Source organism: Neolamprologus brichardi, chromosome 1 (genome assembly GCF_056152115.1).
Source record: "Neolamprologus brichardi isolate AB-2024 chromosome 1, ASM5615211v1, whole genome shotgun sequence".
In the NCBI taxonomy this organism is placed as follows: Eukaryota; Metazoa; Chordata; class Actinopteri; order Cichliformes; family Cichlidae; genus Neolamprologus; species Neolamprologus brichardi.
In genome coordinates this window covers 14,364,504-14,384,184 of record NC_142104.1, presented here as the reverse complement: position 1 = coordinate 14,384,184, position 19,681 = coordinate 14,364,504, and the positions used below count along the sequence as shown (strand labels likewise).

Here is a 19,681-nt window from a genome sequence, read left to right as displayed (position 1 = left end):
TGCCCTGACTCTCCCCTGTAAAACATCTGGATACAATTTTAAATTGCTGTTCCTTTAGACTCTGACCTTGACACTCCTTTCATAATGCTTCACTGTCAGCAGGAGGTGTTGTTCATAATGTGCATTGGATTTTTTCCTCCAACCACAGCACTGTGCATTTCAGTTCTACTTCTTTGGTTTGCTTTGTGGGATAGCAGTCATTTCCTTTATGCTGTCTTTGCATTAAAATCAATCCTATTATTCAGTGTCTTTTCTTATAGACAACAGGAACAAAGGTTTCTGTAGATGTCAATGCAGGTGTTTTTCTGTCACCTTAGGGTAACCTCATTTGGAAGCAACGGTCCTGCAGTTTGCTATTTGCAGTTTGTCCTTTGCTAGGGTTTATTAACATCCAGGTATTTAAAAATATTTCCTGATATATTCTTTTTTAAAAAAATTGTTATGTAACCTCACAATGCTGCTTCTTTAAACATTGTGATCAAGACACCCTTTTTATTAAAAGAGCAGATACATTTAAGTATTGACTTTCTTTCCAGCCCTTAATTTGAGGGAAAAAACAAACAAACAAAAACAACAAAAACAGGAAATTAATGTTTATGTACTTGATTTTCAATTAAATTTGAAATTGTTTTATTACTTTAGTTAATCAGACTGTGTCTTCTATATTTGTGAATTACATGAAGATCAGATTACACTTGAACACTTGTGAATTATAACTGGAGATGTGCAAAAACATTTTATGCTCAGTCCCTAAAGTTTAAAAAAAACCCCAAAAAAACCAAAAACCTGACACAGTAGTCACTAGATGAATTTAAAATATTGTAATGAATAAACAAGGCTAAAGTAGGTTATAAAAAATTACTGTGTCCAGTAAAGAACATAGTTGCACAAAACGTATAGCTTAAAAAAAGTCTACAGATATCAAATGGTCACCAAACATAATTCCAAAACCTCATCCATCATGCAATACTTCAATTTGACATCTCCCCCACACAGCTTTAAAAATGGTATGAATGCTGGTTTGACCTCAGTCACAGAGTATGTGTATTTGTGAGAAACATTTTAACATTCACAAATTTGGCTTTCATCATAGCCCTTAGTGCAGCATGAGTGCCGCTGAACCAATGGCTGTGCATGGGAAACTTATGCTTTCTGAATTTGTGGCACCCCCACTGGTATAGTTTAAAGTCCCTAACATCGAATATAACAATATTTTTAATTTAAACTGTACATTACAGTCTTAACATTAAGAACAACATGCAGAATTTAGCCATCCATCAAAAACAGACAATGGAGGGGAAAATCAATTAAAAAAAAAAATTCACATGTTGACTGTATGTGTGTGAGCAAGTGCTTGGGACAGGCAACTTTGAGTATTCACAAAGAAAAGAATGAGAACCAGAGTGGGTTTTTGAGCAAAATAAGAAAAAAGGCCCCTGACTGTTCCACCTCTTTTTCAATAGAGGGATTAAGTTTCTTTCTCTTTGCTCCCTCTCTCAAAAGAAAGCCGGGAGAGGGAGAGGGAGAGGGAAAGAAATGAAAGGAGACTAAAAAAGCTTCAGAAAGAAAAAAGAAAGAAAGAAAAAGGAAAAACTGAGAGAAAGAAAGAGGCATGTGATAAACTTTCACCTAATGCAGGCAATACTTTTGGTAAACAGCAGATCGACAGCAAAAACTAATTTAAAGATGGAAGTGAAAGAAAAAAAAAGACCAAAGTGCAAAATCAAAAAGTAGGAAAAAAATATCGGATTGAAGGGAAACTGGAATCTTTATAGCTGATCAAAGCACTTCCTTCCTCACGCTCACCAACCAATCATGTCCCTTGGGAAGGAAAAGGGGCTTACCTGGTGAATGCACGGCAAGAAAGCTCAATAAAATGATGACAATGTGTTATATATACATTATATAAACTTCTGCCTTGGGCTACTGAAATATGAAGCTCATGGTCCATGGTCAAAAATTTAGAGCCATTACATATTTCCGTTTTTCTCATTTATTTTCCTTATGACACACTAACATATTTTTTGTGAATGATACACAATCAGATGGGGAGCTGCTTTGTGCCCTTACATTTTTCAAATATCTTAACATTGTTCTACCACAATGTCAATAAAGCTGGCCTCACCACAACTCATTACAAACGAGTTAACACCCTTGCCGTCCAATATTCCCAACTGGCCATTCAACTAATTAAATTTATTTTCGTTGCCCAACTCCCCTTTTTTCCTTACTTTTCCTCTCCCCCTCCAAAGCAGCCAAGAACAGTTAACTGGAAACAGGATTCATATCCAAATATTAACATTTGTTTTTTGGATCTCTAATATCTTTGAGTAGTCAGTTTAGCCAGTCTATGTGTGTGTGCATATGTGGATTTTGTAGAAAATCCAGTTAGCCAACTTTGCAGAAACTCAGACACTTCGTCAACTGTTGAGGGAGGGGTAGAGAGAAAAGAAAAAAAAAAGTGGAATGGGAAAAAGAGCGGCGGTTTCTCGGTGGATTAGGGAGTCAAATGGATTGGAAAGAGTGTTTAGAGTGTGAGAAGCCCAGACGAACACACGCACACTTCCTGAAACTGTCACCAGCTTTGTGTTGTGGTCAAATCAAGGTGACAGGCTGGTGAGCAAAAGCCTCCAATGAAATGGCTTCTGAACTGGCAAGTAATGCTTTTTTCTAACCCCTCCCCCCAAATACCCTATACTTTTAAATCAACGCGTCTAATTTAACTTTCTGACATGCATGACTAACAAATGCACAATAATTAATTTAGTTCTTAGCTTACACAAAGAGTTTTGTTTTTTCCCCCGCCCTCGCCACAGAATAGTTATATTGGGATACGTAATGCTCAATAACAAGCTTTTAGATATTAATCGTGATGCCAAAAAATTGGTTACATGGCTGTTAAACCCAGAAATATCTAATATTAATGCATTTTTTCATTTAGTAATAAATTCTCTAAGAAACTTATAGATTATATGTTTTACTAATGTATCATTTTTATTCGCACTTTCTCTATAAAGCCACCTCAATCTGCCTGTAAATTAACAGTACTAAAATGCTGATCTTTTGATGCACTGCTAGAAGATATGACTTCTTTCACCTCTGATGCACGAGAGGGAATTTAGAGAAGACAAATCAAGCTTTTGCCTACTAAACCTTAGCAAAGCCCATCTGGACACATCACCATCACACGCTCTGGATTTCTTTTCCTTCCTCTCTTCCAATCTCTGTCTCACACACAACTCACTCTCAAATGAGCCAGGCAGGCCCTGCAGCACAAATTGCTGTCAGACCACATCGGCTCTACTTCCATTAGCCATCTTAAACATAACATCCCTGCAACATCCCCACTCCACTAAGCTATGAGAACTAGATCGTGTATTTCTCTCCTGCTTACTGCGGGAACTAAAAAGCTCCTGTTTGCATCAGCCTCTCTTCCTGCCACTTGATCCTTCCACACACTCAAGACTGTTAACAGCATCCTCCTTTAATGCTCCCATACATTAAAGCCAATCACACTGTCTCTCTTGCTCTATTGTGCAAGAGAAGTGCATTATTGCTGTTCACAGTCACGTAGACTACATACTCCCTCTCCTTGTATCAGCTCACCTCCTGTTTTCTTACTGACGCCTAGTTTTTCTCCACTTTTACCAGATAGAATTAATCCCATAGCTATCTGATAAAAAATGTACACGTGATTAATGCGTTCATAAAGAAATCCACACACACAGTCTCTCTGCGGCTAAGTCCCTGCTCCCTCTCTTCTTTCACATGCTTGTGAGAGACGCAGGCGTTGGCCATGAATAGATGAACTGCACACACTGTGATGCTCTCCTCCCTAATCTCTGAAAAGACAGTTAAAGAAGGGGCAGCGTTCTCTCACACCCTCTCCTCTTTTCATTCAGTTGTTCGTTTATCCATGTCTATCCGTCGTTCGCTCGGGAGGACCAGACAAAGCCGCAAATGGCATTCCCCTTCACGTTCACTTCCCCTCCTCCTCTCCTCCTATCTTCTTTCTCTCGTATTCATGTCTTATTTTTCTTGCCTCCCATTTACCCCCTGCAATTATGCTGACACGCACTTGTCCACCTCTACCTCTCCTTTTCCTTTTTTACTCTTCCAACATCAGCATTCATCGACTCCCCCACCCCCCTTCATTTTATGTTCAACAAAAACTATTTAACCAAACTATAAACATCCAAAATCTCCTCTGTGTGAATAATCCAGTGGTGCACATTCCTTGATTAGCAATCAACCTGCTAACATTTTATTGTAATGTGCAAGAAAAGGTGCTAAATTATTTATGCCTTGCACAAGATATGTCGGCGCAATCAGTGAACATGGATTTAAGCATTTTCTATCCACTTAAAACCTCAACAATCTTTAAATGTTATATTCATATTTATATTATAGACATATATATATATATATATAAAATATATATGGCTGTTTCTGTATATTTATATTAACAGAAACAAACATGTTTTGCTCAATTTCTTTATCCACAGCTTTTCCTACTGTAAACTTATAACAAATTCCCATCTCACTTACAACAAATTAGATGAGACAAAACACAACACTGTCTCTTTCTGAACATGGTGAACAAATTTCTTGCAAGACAAACTGAGAAGAAGAAAAAGGAGTAGACACATCTTTCATATAATCAGCTGTTGGAAAGGGTTACTGGTATTACCTATGCTAAGAAGAGATCCATTTAATTATCTATGACACAGTCTGAAATTACATCTTTCTTCAGTGATGTCTAGCAAAGGCAGACATGGCTGACTGGAGAAAGAGAAAATTATGGGTTGTCTTTGCCTTATGCTTTATATTACCAGCAACTCCTGTTTCATTAGTGTGGGTGGAGAGACGCAGCTACACCATGTTTCTCAGTGATTATACTGCTCTGACTGTAAACATCACAGATTTTTAAGACTTCCGATGACTCGTCCAATCTTCAAAGACAAATAGCACTCCAGGGCAATTTGTATTGTTCAACCAAATGACTTAGCTACAAGTATGAATCTCCAATTTCCTCCCTTTTCCCTGTTATTTGCAGTCCTTCCCCTCCTTAGTTTATTTTAGAGCATGCACTCATCTAATTTCCCTCTGCTCCCTTCCTCTGCCTGCCTGTCTCCCTCCATTCCTCCCTTTCCTTCTCTGCCTATTTAACTACCATGGCAACAGGTGATGTAGAGACTCTCACAGGACCATGTCTCATTGCAGATAAAGCAAACACACGTTCACCCACACTCACATTGTGGCAGGACTCTTTCGATCGGCGAACCATCCAGAAAGTATAGCAACGCTCGCACGAGGAGCGACACGGAGAAAGTGTGAAAGTGAGAACAAAAGAAACTGAGAAGCGTAGGAGAGAGGGTCAAATGAAATGATAGAGATGTAGGTGGGGAGCCAAGAGTGTGACAGCTGAAGCAGATCACCCACACATGTCCTAACACCATCTAAGCCGCCTGTGCATCCATCTGCCACAACTTGCATCTATGTTTTATTAGAGTATGAGAAAAAACTCAATTTCTAGCATCTGGATAATCTTTGATATTTTGCAGAACATATACATTTGAATAATATATTTATATACATGTATATATTTAAAACAATACATTTTGAAGTTCATGTTTAGTGTAATAAATTATTTTCATTAGGAGGCATCTGTATGAGCATTCCTCAGAGTGCAATTAAATCACATAACTACATAAAAACTTCTGTTAATATCCTGTTTTGTGAATGGCCTGTGTTTATTTTAAACTACCACGCCAGAGGAAAAACTATTGTTTCTTTGTTCACTGCCTTCATTTGTTCTGTTTACTAGTTGTATTGTTGTCAGTGCATTTTGTTTTTATTAATTAAAAAAATTACATGAGAACACCACATAGAAGCAGAAAAAATAATAACGATCACAGCACAGGTATAGTGATTACAAGTGATACAGCAATGTAAAAGAGGCGGACCTCTAAAAGATCCTGGAAAAATGAGAAGGAGCGCAAGAGGGATTAACTTGGTATCAGATTGAGTGGAATTTTGTGGTTGAAAATACAGCAAACAGAAGTGCAGTGCAAGTTATTGCTTGTTAGTATTAGTATGTGATCTCAAAATGCTTTTTTAAAAATTATTTTAGACCATTCAGTTTTTAAAAAGTGCGCATAAAAAAAGGCTACAATTTTTTGTAGGTTGGTAGTTCTATAGGCAGCAATACACGCAAGCGTACTTTTTATGACAAAACATGGTAGAATGTCTGAAAAGCAGTTCAGTTGTTCTTTATAGTTACAAAACTATTCAATAATCCTGTATACATTTTATGTACAAGAGAGCTATTTTTGGAGGATTGAGAGCTGAATGTGGCTCACATAAGTGCACAATTAGTAGCGCTAGAGCTTTTAATGCTGACCTGCAGTGAGCTGAAAACACTAGAGCTGCCTCGTGTTGAGTGGCTTTGCGTGAGAAGGGGATCAATGCTGGTGTGTTTGTGTATGTGTGTATGTTAGTGTGAAGCTGGGTTAAATATCTCTCGATGGTTGCACACACACATTTCCACACACAGTTCTGTAGCTGGGTCATGCATTCAGATTAAGTCCATAAGACATGGATAACCTATATTAATGTGTTTCCAAGGGAAACATGTCAACTGAACTGATAGACCTCAGTACAGAACCCACACACAGAAATAGGAAGATGTGCACTGAGGCATACATGCAGTGGAGGTGATGGATTAACAAACCATGCAAGTACCCCAAAGCTGATATTACATAATCATCTGGATGGTCTGGAAGAAACAACAGATGGTTGTCATAAACATGGGGAAAAAAATGGGAGAGAAAGATGGATTTGAGGGGAAAAATGATTTTATATGTTTTAGCTTATTACAGATTACACTATTGCCTTTTTTATTTTTATTAAAAGGACAAAATCATTATAAAAATGTAAAACCTTATGGTAAAGGTGATAGAAGTCCTTTAAAAAGAGAATGATAATTGTTAGGCAATACGATTTTCTTTTTTTTTCTTGCCTGATACTTTAAAAAATTTTCAGCTTCATTTTAAAACAGCATTATTGGTGTAACACACAGACAATGTTATTAGGTTAGGGAATTCAAACAATTATGGTTCTTATTTTCATTACAAATATCTGTTTTACTATATTTACAGCAGGGTACAGAGCAGCGTTTGAGAAATGGGAAAATCTCTCCAATCTCTCCTTAAATCTTTCTTTACAAAGCATTGTGAGGGTGGATAAGCATAGTGGAAGCTATGTAGATGGGAACATTGTGCCAAAAAACAGGGCCAGGCAGTGCCTTTGTTCTGCACATAAATAAATGATTGCTTCATTTAGGCTGGTGGCTTCAATAGACTGTCAGAACAAGTAACATAATCAAGTGTTCAATTGAAACAAACAGGAACTTTTAAACTGAATGAGGACCTGTCTCTCTCTTGGGGAGTGAATAGGGTAATAAGCCTCTTCAGATGCTCTGAACATGCACACACACTAACACACACGGCATAGCACAAACTCAACCAACCCATCACATGCTCACAAACGCACTTCTATAACAACTAATTCCCTCTTTCGTATTCACATATGCACAACGTTTTAAAAAAACAAAAAACACAAAAAAACAGCTCACACTTAAGCACAACAAGCCTCCAACTCACTAGATTTGGCATGCACACACACACTTTCTGTTGCAGGGACCTGGTAACCCCAGTGTGGTCGTTCTTAAACAGAGCAGTCTTATTTTGAACGACAGGACCCCATGGTGAGAGAAACACAAACAGCGGAGACAGTAGAGTCTAAAGTCTTTACACAACCCGTCACTCTGTCAGAATTTCCCTCCATTTAGTTTCTGACATTCTCTTTCTGCTCTACTGCCCCACATATTTTCTTCTTTTAACCCTTTATCCCTTTCTTCTACCTCCAGTTCTTTTGGTGACCTCAACGGATTAAACTACCTCTGCAGCACGCATGCGCCCAAATGTTTGCTCACCACATCTGAGTTTAGGGTATCATGATAAAGGTGTAAAAATGGGAATTTAACCCCACATGGATGCATGTATATAAGCATTAGATCATTTCAAACTGGCTGCCCTCCTGAATTAGGTTATAAAACAAAGGTGTTGTTGTGGTATAGGAAAAGCTCTTAAGCATCTTTTCGTAATAAGTATGCAAAGACCTGCTTGTCACTTCATCATATTCACACTATTGTTGCCTTTGAGCTTACAACTGACCTCATGACTTGAGTATATGTTTTACAGGTTACACAGAATATATTAACAACCTAAACTCCAGTCAAATAGTAGTTCTTAACATTGTTGGACATTTTTTAAATACCTGTCTAAATAAGCTGGATTCAGCAGTGGATTAAAAGGAATTCAGTGCTTAGCAACGAGTTTGGGAAAACTATTCAGCCTCTCTCTCTTCTCAGTCTGAATGCTGCATTACCCTGAGGAGTGAAAAAAAAAAACCCCAAAAACGCTCCACCAGCTTTTATCCGTAATACGTTTAAGATGTCAGCACTAGTTCATAAATGTCATTTGCTGTAGCAAAGAAAAGTGACTACTGGTCAGTTGCATACAAAGAAGAGTCTGAAGTAAATAAAAACAAGTTCTCTGCCTAAAAGTGATTTCTCCAAAATGCATGATTTTGTGGTGTAAACCTACTAAACGACCAATATAATTTTGCTTTAGATGCACTATGCTATACTGTAGAGTAAAACAAGGCCTTCTTTAAATCTCTCTTAAAATTAAATATATCGAATGATATTGCATGAGCTTTACTAACTTAAAACTGATTCTATACAACAGGAACAAAAAAGAAAATTAGATTATGTAAGTAGGAGAATAAGAAATAATTTATCCCAAAAGCTTGAAATTACTTTAACGTCAATAACTAATAACTCAATAAAGCTCAATAAAACAAATGCAATATCACAGAATAAAACAGGGCAGACAGGGGTCAGTTATAATAAATCAAATAGCAATCAATATCAATTTTATTGATATAGCAACAAATTACAATAGTAGTTGCCTCAAGGTGCTTTATTTTGAAAAGGTAAAGACCCTACAATAATAGGACAGAATTAAAAGTTAAATAGGTATAGTCGATATAAGGCGATAAAGATTTTCTATTGTTGTGGCACTGGAGCTGAAACGGATGTTAGATTAAGTGTTCAGTGTGCAGAAGGTCTACATTATCCATTAATTATCCATAGCCATTCACCACAGCCACGGCCATTTGATGACCTCTGTGTCAGACAGTGTGTTGATTCATGCAGCATCAGCAATGACAAGTTCCCCCAGTGAGTTAACATGGATGTTTTCCAACAGCTAGTAATTCAATATTCAGACCTCAGAAACGCTAATTCTTAGTAACATCTCTGTGATTACACTGAATTTCAGTGGCAACTAGAGCAATCACTCCACATTTATTTTTACCACTCAGAATAATGTTCTATGTCACCCTAAAAATCCCGAAGCCAGGTACGGTCACACTCTGGTCTGGCAATTTGTGGCAACATGAAGCACATTCAGCTGCACGTACTCTGCTCCTTCTTCTCACCGTGCAATTACTGACCATGTTATAAAATAACAAAAATGCCTGACTGAGTGTTTTGACATTTCTTGTTTTAACTTTAACCTAATTTAGTAAAAAAGAATCATTTTGATATTGAAAACTGCTGATAGACGTGAATGACCTCTGACCGAAATTCCATCATAATTAAATGCAAAACTAATAACTTGAAGGGTAACTCTGATCAAGCATCAGAGAGACATCTGAGCTCTGACAGCCTCAGGCACAGCAGTTGTATTGAGGCATAGTTATTTATTTATATATAACAAAAGATCTGTTTCATGGCCAGCTCAGTTTTCTTTAGCTGCAACCAAACATCCTCTCTGTCATGCCACCTTTCTTTACATCCACAGCAGATATACTATATACAAATCAACATAAAGTCTGTAGAGATAATATAGTTTTAACCCACTTTGCAGTGTCATAGTTTCCATGTCTGAAAGTAAGGAGGATGTGCTTGGGTAAACAAGAAGACATCCGTGGGCCGCCCAATCTGTTATGACCACGCAGACTTGTCAATGCAGAAATGCACTAAAATTCCCCAACAATTTATGTCTCCTCCGAGTGTGCATAAAAACAGTTAGGAAAACAACTATTCATCTGTGGTGTCCACAGCTGTCCCCCCGTATGTCCACAAGCAAATATAATCCCAGCCTTGACTGCTTCAGTAAGGGGATCTGGTGGGTCTGTTATGGGGTGGTTCCACTTGTCCCCTCAATGTGAAGGTTCGCTGGAAAGCAAAATGTTTTTCTAGTTGATCACTTTCATTTAATAATGAAACATTTCTATAATGGTGAAAGTAGTCTCTTGCAGGTTATCAATGCCCCCTACATAGAGACAGAGTGTCAAAAAAGCCTTAATATGTAAAGCCAGAATTTGAACTGCCCTTCATAGTCACTACAGCACAACCCAGTTAAAAACCTAAGGAAGGTCAGGTAGTGACTTCATCACTGGTGCAATGAAGCAGCTCGGGCAGCAAATGGTAATCCAACACCTTACTAAGATCGCAGATGTTGTTTTTTCCTGTAATTTATAACGTGTCTGTAATTTTAGGGAGACTTTTTCAGGAAATAAATCTCCACTTTTAAGGAAAACCCCAGATTAAGTTAGAGCCATGTTATCAGTTTCCATCTCTTAGTGATGATACTCAATCCCTGTGATGTCATATGTCTGAACTGTGTCTAACATGCACAGACCTCAAGTACCACGTCCTCTGGGAGCCCTATCATGCTGCGGCAGATGGACAGTATAGATTGGATTCCTAAGTGACAATGCAGACACAAAAGCATGGAAGCATGTGAGCGCATGCAACAACACTCCCAAAGAAATATTTTCATTTGTTACCCAAGCACCCTTTTCTCATTTTAAAATTCATGTCCTTACTCTTAAAAAAAACCCTCCTTATATTTCTGACTTTCCCACCAAGTTTGATCATGTTTAATTGACTATTGTGGCAGATGGGATGGCCGACAGTCTGTGGGACTCAATGTCATCATTGTGGAACTGAGCGAGAGATTAGCAGTTAGTTAGCACTAGTGAGAGATGACAGCTGGCCCTGTTAACCTCCCCTCTTTCTGCCTCTCTCTGCCTCTCACACACACACACTCACACTCAAACAGGAAATGCTGGAGTCGAATCAGCCTTTAGCCAGGCTCAGCAATTATACACATGAAACATACTGATCAGTACTTAGAGCTTGTCAATGAAGCGCTACATAAATGTGTCCTGGATTTATCATGAACACACTCTGGGAAGATCCTTTTACGGCTTTGCTTTTAACTTAAAAAGGAAGGAAAATGTCATATTTTCAGCATCAATCAAGTCTCCAGACTCTCCGAATGTACAACAGAGGACCATTTCAAATACAAAAATGTCTCTAAAGTCCAGCTCTGTGACTCAGAGAACCTTGACTGACAACAGACAGGATCATAACATGACAGCTCACTGCTTGTCTGCTTTGCAAGAAAGCCAAGACACGAAAGCTTTGCCACTGAGGCAGAGAAAACATTCATCATGTGATTTGACCCGAAAAAATGACTACAACAGCTGCTTAGAATGGCTCCAGTTTCATTAAGGCATCTGAAGTGCTTCACGCAGCTTTGGCAGCAGTTGTTTATTTTACATTTTGTTACAAGAAAAACAAAATCCCAAATGGACACACACCTGATGATGCTTCTTAATGAATCACTTGATTGTATGTATATATGTATATATATATATATATATATATATATATATATATGTATATATATATATATATATATATATGTATATATATATATATATATACACACACACACACACACACACACACACACACACACACACACACACACATATATATATATATATGGAAAAAAATGTGAATGCATGGAGCGTGTGAATGAAAATTACTGCTCTTATTCACTGCATTTTAGACTGCATTTTGCATGGTGTTTATTGAGAATGTTTATACTGACAGGACAATGAAAATAAGCTGTATTGGTTAGCAGTACAGCAGATCAGATAGCACCTTTTGTCTCTCAGCTACTACTCAGAGTGCCTGTGTGACAATGCAATATGCATTCATCATCTGTCTCTACGTGGAACGGCTTTCAGTACTGTCCAGAGTACCTGTGTGTTACTGTAGCTGGATGATAAAGGAAATAGGTAAATTGCACAACTGTTTTTGGTTCACAATTTGGGTAGAGTTGTGTTTGCAAATAATGCACAATTTTCCTTTATACTTTGATTAAGGAAATAAAAATCGTTAAATTGCCTGGGAACACCTCGGAGTTCCCCAAGAGGAGCTGGAAACATTGATTGTGACAGGAACATCTGCACAGATCATTTAGCCTGCAGCCATCTGACTCCAGATAAACAGTGAAACATGGAAGATAGATGGATGAATAAATAAACTGCCCAAGTTGGTTTATTTCACTGACCATACAAAAATACCTTTACTTGACAATGATGCTCTTTATACTGTGTGTGAAATCCTTTTGTCCTGAGCCTGACATCACACCACAGTGTGAAACTACCAGCTGTTGCTTTGTAGCCATTTAGCATTTTACACCTTGTTAACAAGACCTGTGCTACATGTTAGGACAATCTATACCAAAAAAAACGCAACCCCCCCCCCCCCCCCCCCCAAAAAAAAAAAAAAAACACCCAACAAAACAAAACATGTAATCTCAAATCTCTAATTTACTGCATCAGCTAACCAATTTCCCTGTGTATTGTGACACAAATGAAGGACTCTCACACACAGACACACACATATATAAGCATACCTCCATTGCTAGTGCAGCAGTCTGCTGGTCATAGTGGTTCAGAAGATTGGGCATGAATGTTGTGTTGTAAGGCAGATCCTGGCACATTCTCAGTCTGATGGGCTCACAGGTAAACTCACTGTGGCTCTCGATGGACTCCAAATGAATGGCATAGGCAGGTGTAACCAGGGAGAAGACCAACAGGAAGACAGGCATGAAGAAATAATGGATCGGAAACCTTAGTATGCAATCAGCCATTGCAGTTTTTGGAAAGGTGTCTCTTACGTATCCTCTTCCAAGAGGTGTTTGCATCTTAAATTTAGATATGTCTCCACAGCATCTCAGGGCAACAATATTATAATGCAGTAAACCATTACACAGGCAATCTGTGAAGGAATTAGGTCCATTTTTTGTCCCAGTAGTGGTGCTAAAGCAATAGATCCACATTAGAGAACGAAAAATCCACAAAATGGGCACGCTCCCGTATGGTGCTGATCTTTCTCACAGTCTTCACATTTGCCAGCAACTGTTGTATGTGCTCTTCTGGGTCTGAACTGTCACTTAAAAATCATCTTATGATTTCCCTCCACCTCCTGATGGTTCCATTGTCAAAAACAAATCCCACCTCCAAACGGAGAGTATGTCCCACTCTCAGCCTTCTGCTGGAGGTCTCTTTTATACTTCTTTCTCCCTTGAAAATGTTCAGCTTCTTAATTCATTTCCAGACATATTTCAAAGAACAAACCAACCCTTTCTATGACAAATAACATGGAAATTGTTTTGTTGTTGTTTTTTTTAATTTTGTTATTTCAAAAATAAATTGCCACACTGGTTTAGATCCATTAAGCAGGTCCTGCAGAATAAAAACACAAAGAAAGCTTTAATTAAAATCTGGTATTGTCCCTCACCAGCCACACCCTACTCTATACAAGCGTCGAGGTTTAAATATCTCATAAAATCCACTAATATGTGCAGGATAGTTGTGTTTTCCTGACACAATGAGTGATAGTATAATTTAGAGATAGTGTCTTGGCTTGTCTCTGTGTTTTTAGTGCTTTTCGTCTATGAGTGTTTTCTCAGTGTGTGTTTACGCTGCAGACAACTGAAAACACGTTCAAAGCAAACCTCGGTAGTTACTCTCGTTCAAAGCCGCTAATGCGAACGTTACACCTGCAGAACATCTGACACTCCCCCCGCCCCCCACTGCCGTGTTTGTGAGAGGTTGGCCGGGCAACAGTAACGCACACCTGCGATGTTTCACACGCGCACACAGTCAACTTCAGACACACATCATTCAAATAAAGCAGAACCCGGCATCGCGCCTTTTAATTCGCACGTGCGTGAATTGCTCCCAGTCGGTCGTTAGGCACGAGCTAACTTGCTTCAACGCTCATAGCTAGCTAGCGTTATCGCTATTAAATTGGTAACTACTTCAAGCGAGCACCTGTGTAACTGTGGGGCACTGCCCTTAACGTTAGCTTCCTTCTCCTCCACGCCGGGTGGAAAAGCTGGCTGTTTTTAAAGGGGGCACAAATCTTTAAAGGTTGGCTTCAGTGCCGCATCTTCGCCGCGTTAAGGCAAAGCGCATACGGTGGTGACACGCCAGGATCACAGCCTATCAATCCGTTTGTCACCGCAGTGTCTTCAGCCCAGCAGCAGTAGTAGGGCGCTTCTAGAGCACGGCTCCTCTAATTAAAGCATTTTCCTTGAAGTCTGCCTGCCTTGCTCGTGAACACTCAATTATGAGTCGGCAGCACAGTTACGGTCTAACATTACAGTAATAAATGATTTACCTTGTGTGTAAAACACCGAGCAGTCCTCTGCTCCACCGGCTCCGTTCACTGCAGCAGCTCGTTTGTTTCCCTGTTTGCAGCTGGTTTGACTGCGGCGCGCAGTCGACATGTCGGGACCGCGGATTCGACGTGACCGCGCAAAGACTCGACTAAATTGGCCCCACAGGAGTCTGTACGTGTGGGCTTTCTGCAGATGTAAAACTAAATGGTACAAAACACCTCATGAAGACAGTGTGCTAAGTTTAGAAACAAAATGCATTGAAATTTTTTAAAAAAAATCTGAACTGTAATGAGTTTTTTTTTTAAAACTATTTTGTTCGCCACAATTCATACATGAAGCTAACAAACAACCAAGATGATTACTCTTCGTATTAATCTCGTGGTTTCATATAAGCCTGTGTGTCCGGTGTGACACACGCAGATTTGTTTTGATTGTATCAGTCAACACAGTGTCAATATTTATCCCTGATAGCCTCAGGATTAGTGAGCTATGATTCGCTTCCACACGATTGAACATGCCAGTGGATTAACCGTTTCATGGTTGATCTGATCTGATCCCCTCTGTCGTTGAGTCAGTGTGTGCAGCTTAGACTGCTGGCCCACATTCTGGCTTTCACCTCCTAATATAACACTACTTAACATATAACCAGAGTACTGTAAATGCACAAAGACAGTCCAAGCACACAGCTTTAAGTCCACATTATGTTTAATTGATACAGAGTAAAGTATATGTGTGTGAAATGCATGGCCTTACAAAAATTCTGGACACTGCTTAAAATGATTACTGCTTACTTCAAATGTATGACCACCAATAAAAAGTTTACTTTTTAAAAAAAAGCATACTCAATTTAATCTCACTACAGTTTTAGTTTAAAATCTCTTTGAAACATGATTTCTCAGAATTTAAGCAAAAAGCTGACAAATAATAATGTAATTAGAAAAAGAATATATAAAAACACTTTATAGTGCATATTAAATACAGTACAACCACATCAATGGGATGTTCAGCAAGCAAATAGGGTTCTCCATCCCAAGATACTCATTTCAGTTACCTTTACAATTATCTTTCAATACAACAAATTTCCAATTTACATAACCATCTTCATCATAGGTTTCCAATTTGCATAAACAGCAAGACTTCATTTTCTGTGGTCCGCTGAAGGCATCTTAAATGCAGCACAGTGGATTAATTAATCTGTACAAACAGTAAAACACTAAACATATTGCAAAAAGCTATATGTCTCTGAAATAAGCATACATACTAAAACATACTTGAGTTAATCTAAAAACATTGTTGCTAGTTTTTCCTTCATGAACAAAGGTTTCATCGTATTGGCACACTTAAAACTCAAACAGTCAAGTAGGGGTACAGGACTGAAATCATTCTTTATATCTTTATATTTATATTATATTCTTTATATTCTTTATATCTTACTTTGTACCTGTATATATTGTCACTTACATTGGCATGAACGCTGAATCCCATCAGTCAATAGGGGTTTTTTTTGTGATGTGTTCACTAAATTAACATTAGTTAGGGACACAAAGTGGAGCTGTGAGCAGCCAGCTGTAGTAAACTCATTCCATTCCTGCACTACATTACTGGAGTAACACTACCCTAAATGACTGTAGAAGAAATAGTTCAGTCTGTGCAGAGATGCAGTCATGCTTTTTGGGATTTAGCCTTCTTAGATGTGCTTGTTATTGTTTAGTTACAGTTCGGGATTCGCACGCTCTCCAATCAGGTGTCGGCTGTGAGGAGAGCACTCGGCCTCTTCCTCCAACTAGAACAGAGAATGACACAAAAGACGAGGCATGATGAGACGAGTATGAGCGGTTTTGGTTTTTGTAATATGACAGAGTGAGCGCGGATGTCTACAGGTAGCCTTTATTTAAAGGATGGCTGTGTGAGAAGGAGTAGCAATGAATAACTTCTGTGTCTGAATTAGACCAAGTGTGTGTGTGTGTGTTTGAGTCACACACCAAAGTTATACCCCTCAAGCATATCCATCTGGCCCACACAAAGATACACACCTGCTCTTTGATGTAGTTGTTCTTGCAGGGTGGCAGCCCCCTGAGAGCCAGTCCCACCATGAAGCACCACACTGACAGTCCTACTTCAACTGCCGAAAACACTGCACAGGGGATCCACAGAGCCAGGGTGGTGTCCTGAGAGATGGGAGGTGGTGGAAAGGAGAAAATGTGAGATAAATGTTGATCCTTTCTCATGTCATGCTTTAAAAATAAAATAAAATCATGTTTTACACTGAGGGAAGGGGAGGGGACTTCAAACTCACATAGATCCTTGTAGTATCAAATGGACATCGGACACCAACAGGTGACCGAGCATTGATGGGCACCTGTGTGTCACTGCAACCGACCATCAAAGCTGTCCCATCGTGGGCAATTGTGACACCAATGGCAAAGAGAAGTCCGACACAACATGCTGCTGAGAGCAAAGCATTCAGGATTGATACAGTCAGGAGGCCTATTTGCTGAAAATAGATAGTACAAAGAAATTACATCTATGAAGGGATGTGTACAGTGTCAGTGACTGAAGTGATCATATTGGTAGCTGAAGTCAAATTAAATTCTTACCACTTTGAGCACATTAAGGTTCCTTGACACCACAATGGCAATAATCCCAGTTGCAATACTCTGTAACATTCAAATCATGAGATAGGATGAGATCAGTCTTTAAGCTTTGCACAGTACAGGGTTTATTAAGTTACCAGCAATTAAATGAATGCATTAAATCCTGTAGAAGAAGAACTTAAAATTTAAAAACAAACAGGCTCTTTAACAGAAGTTAGGCCCATTATTGAAAAGTAAAAAATATCTGGTAACTTCTACTTTCTGTCTTACTTGTACACTCTTAAAATATGAAAGGAAACAAAGTTAATATCTTCTTATCCCCAACAAGTTTATGTGGTACATGACTGTAATTGTAATGAGGTCTGCCCCGAAGGGACAAGTAGCTGTTTTGAAGAACCGGCTCTCCTGTAATCAGCAAGTTCAGTCTTGATTGTTTAGAAACATACTCAACACTATCACTGAGGTAAAGTTAAAAAAAAAAAAAAAGTTCTTTTGATGTTCTCATGCATCAAACAAACGGAACTGCTGATATAAATGTGATTGCAGATAGCTCTGTGTGATAAAAACTTTAAAGTAAAATGTTTCGATGAAGGCAGAAACTCCTAGAGGTTTAATGTTGCTTGGTTCACAACATGCTCATTTGAAGTGCCAAGTTGACTTTAAAACACAAAAAGAAAACCACTGACTCACCAGCAAGCCCGAGGTGACGGAGATGATGTTGGTCACGGTGTATTCAGTAGAAATTTGCTGGCTGGGTTTGGAAATGTGGCGGAGAATGCTGCCATGGACAATGGCGCCAAAGATGAAGTTTATATGGCCGATGATTATAAGGGCCAACCCCTTTCTCATCAGCCTCCTTGGCCCTTTGTCCTTATCTGAAAGTAAAACTTTCGATTATTAACTGGCACGTACAGAAAGGTAACAGTGGGTGGTTTGACTGTCAATATAACTTATGGGAGATGAATCTACCTATTCCATACAAAAACAATAGACTTGTTATATCACATAAAAACGCTGTCCAGTCTCGGTTTTGCTAAAATTACAACCATCTCTAGAATGAAACCTACTGTGACACTCAGGCCTGGAGAAAGGCCTCCATCCTGGCTTCCTATACGTTTTAGAATTGATTTTTACGGTTATTTTAAAGCTTGTCTCAGTTTGGCCCCCGGTTACTTCCGCTGACCCCAGATTAGCATACTTGCAGATGACCATACTTTTGTCATCAGGGCCTCTTGTCTTTAGACTACCTGACGATATCAGGCTTGCAGAATCAGGGACTTCCTTTAAATTGCTTCTTAAAACTCATTCTAACAGACCTAATTTTACATGATTCTATTACATGTGAACCATTTTATTTTCTAGCTAGCAAATTCATTACTTCATGTATATATTCTTTTTGTTGTATGCGTGGCATTCAGATTAAACCTACCCTTTGAGTATTACTCGTCCAGTTATGTCAGAGAACCTGCTTTTAACTGTAGAATATAAATTATGTATTTTTTACAGCTTCACAATTAAAAAAATATTTATAAATAAATGACTTGGATAATATGCATACAAAGCCGATAAATCAGTTAATCAACCTGTCAGCTCTCTCTGGTGGACAAATGAAGTACTTTAATGTTAATGCGGTTTCTTTTGACAAAACAATCTGAGCAGAAAGCTAAAACAGCTAACACTGGTGTGGCTGTCCAGCTCTTTGCGTCTCTCTTCACAATGTAATGTCTGTAAAGTCTCACACATTTTTTTTTAACCCTTTTATCGACCCATTTACCTCTTCGTGTGTTTTATACACATGTGGTGAAAACTGTCCCCCAACCAAAACATTTATTATTATTATTATTATTATTATTGTACATTCTGTACGTCATAACGAGTAACAGCAAACACGGGTGAAACAAGAACTGTGAGTGACCACTGGGCCAGAGATTGGAGTTAGCGCGGACAAACGTGCTTCCTTTTACTCGATTCTCGATCACTTATTCGAGTTGCCATCACTTCTCTGATTGTTTAAAAAGCCAATTTCCACTATTAATAAGTTAAAATAAAGCAATAGAGAAACTGGTGGCTACTATATAGATTAGGCAAACTTTTGCAAATGAATCCACACAGCCTGGTGGTCAGGTATATACCCGCAGGTAAGATGGAAAATAACAGTGGGAGGAAGTCGTTACTATGCAGTCTACGGTGGTTTTTACAGCACCTGAATACAATCACAGGCAAACTCACCAAAAGTGCACATCTCTCTGCAGGGAACGACGTTTTTCTGTTATTAAAGTCCAGAGTTTTCGGGCTACAGTTCAACAGCACGATAGCAGAAACTCCAAACCACACGTACGGCCCTATATTACTTCCTGTATGACGTCATCGATCTCACCTGTGTATTATCTGCACCTCCGTGGACGCGGAAGGGCGCAGCAGTCATTTCAGATTATTCATTGCATCTTTGTTGTGTGTAATTGT

At 38.7% G+C, this 19,681-nt stretch overlaps 2 protein-coding genes across 2 annotated transcripts in view; both read right to left on the bottom strand.

Moving 5' to 3' along the window:
• Nucleotides 1–14,714, bottom strand: part of fzd3b (frizzled class receptor 3b) — a 32,274-nt gene extending 17,560 nt beyond the window's left edge. The window contains exons 1-2 of the mRNA XM_006779917.2: nt 14,624–14,714; nt 12,852–13,683 (exon numbers count right to left, since the gene is read on the bottom strand). Coding sequence (XP_006779980.1) covers nt 12,852–13,277 — 426 coding nt within the window. The 5' untranslated portion in view covers nt 13,278–13,683; nt 14,624–14,714. The remainder of the gene's footprint in view (nt 1–12,851; nt 13,684–14,623) is intronic.
• A 609-nt stretch (nt 14,715–15,323) lies between these two features.
• Nucleotides 15,324–19,567, bottom strand: krtcap3 (keratinocyte associated protein 3). The gene is made up of 6 exons (XM_006779916.3): nt 19,448–19,567; nt 17,909–18,093; nt 17,222–17,281; nt 16,921–17,118; nt 16,658–16,792; nt 15,324–16,407 (listed from the first exon to the last, which is right to left on the bottom strand). The coding sequence occupies exons 1-6, from the start codon at nt 19,458–19,460 to the stop codon at nt 16,336–16,338; spliced, it is 663 nt and encodes a 220-aa protein (XP_006779979.2). The 5' UTR covers nt 19,461–19,567; the 3' UTR covers nt 15,324–16,335.
• Between the last annotated feature and the right edge of the window lie 114 nt (nt 19,568–19,681).

Excerpts from the sequence above, each read along its gene's own strand:
- krtcap3 (XM_006779916.3), bottom strand. Across the intron at positions 16,793-16,920 it reads TTGATACTACAAGGATCTAT|GACACCACCCTGGCTCTGTG; the intron begins GTGAGTTTGAAG and ends CCCATCTCTCAG. Across the intron at positions 16,408-16,657 it reads ACAACTACATCAAAGAGCAG|TTGGAGGAAGAGGCCGAGTG; the intron begins GTGTGTATCTTT and ends TCTCTGTTCTAG.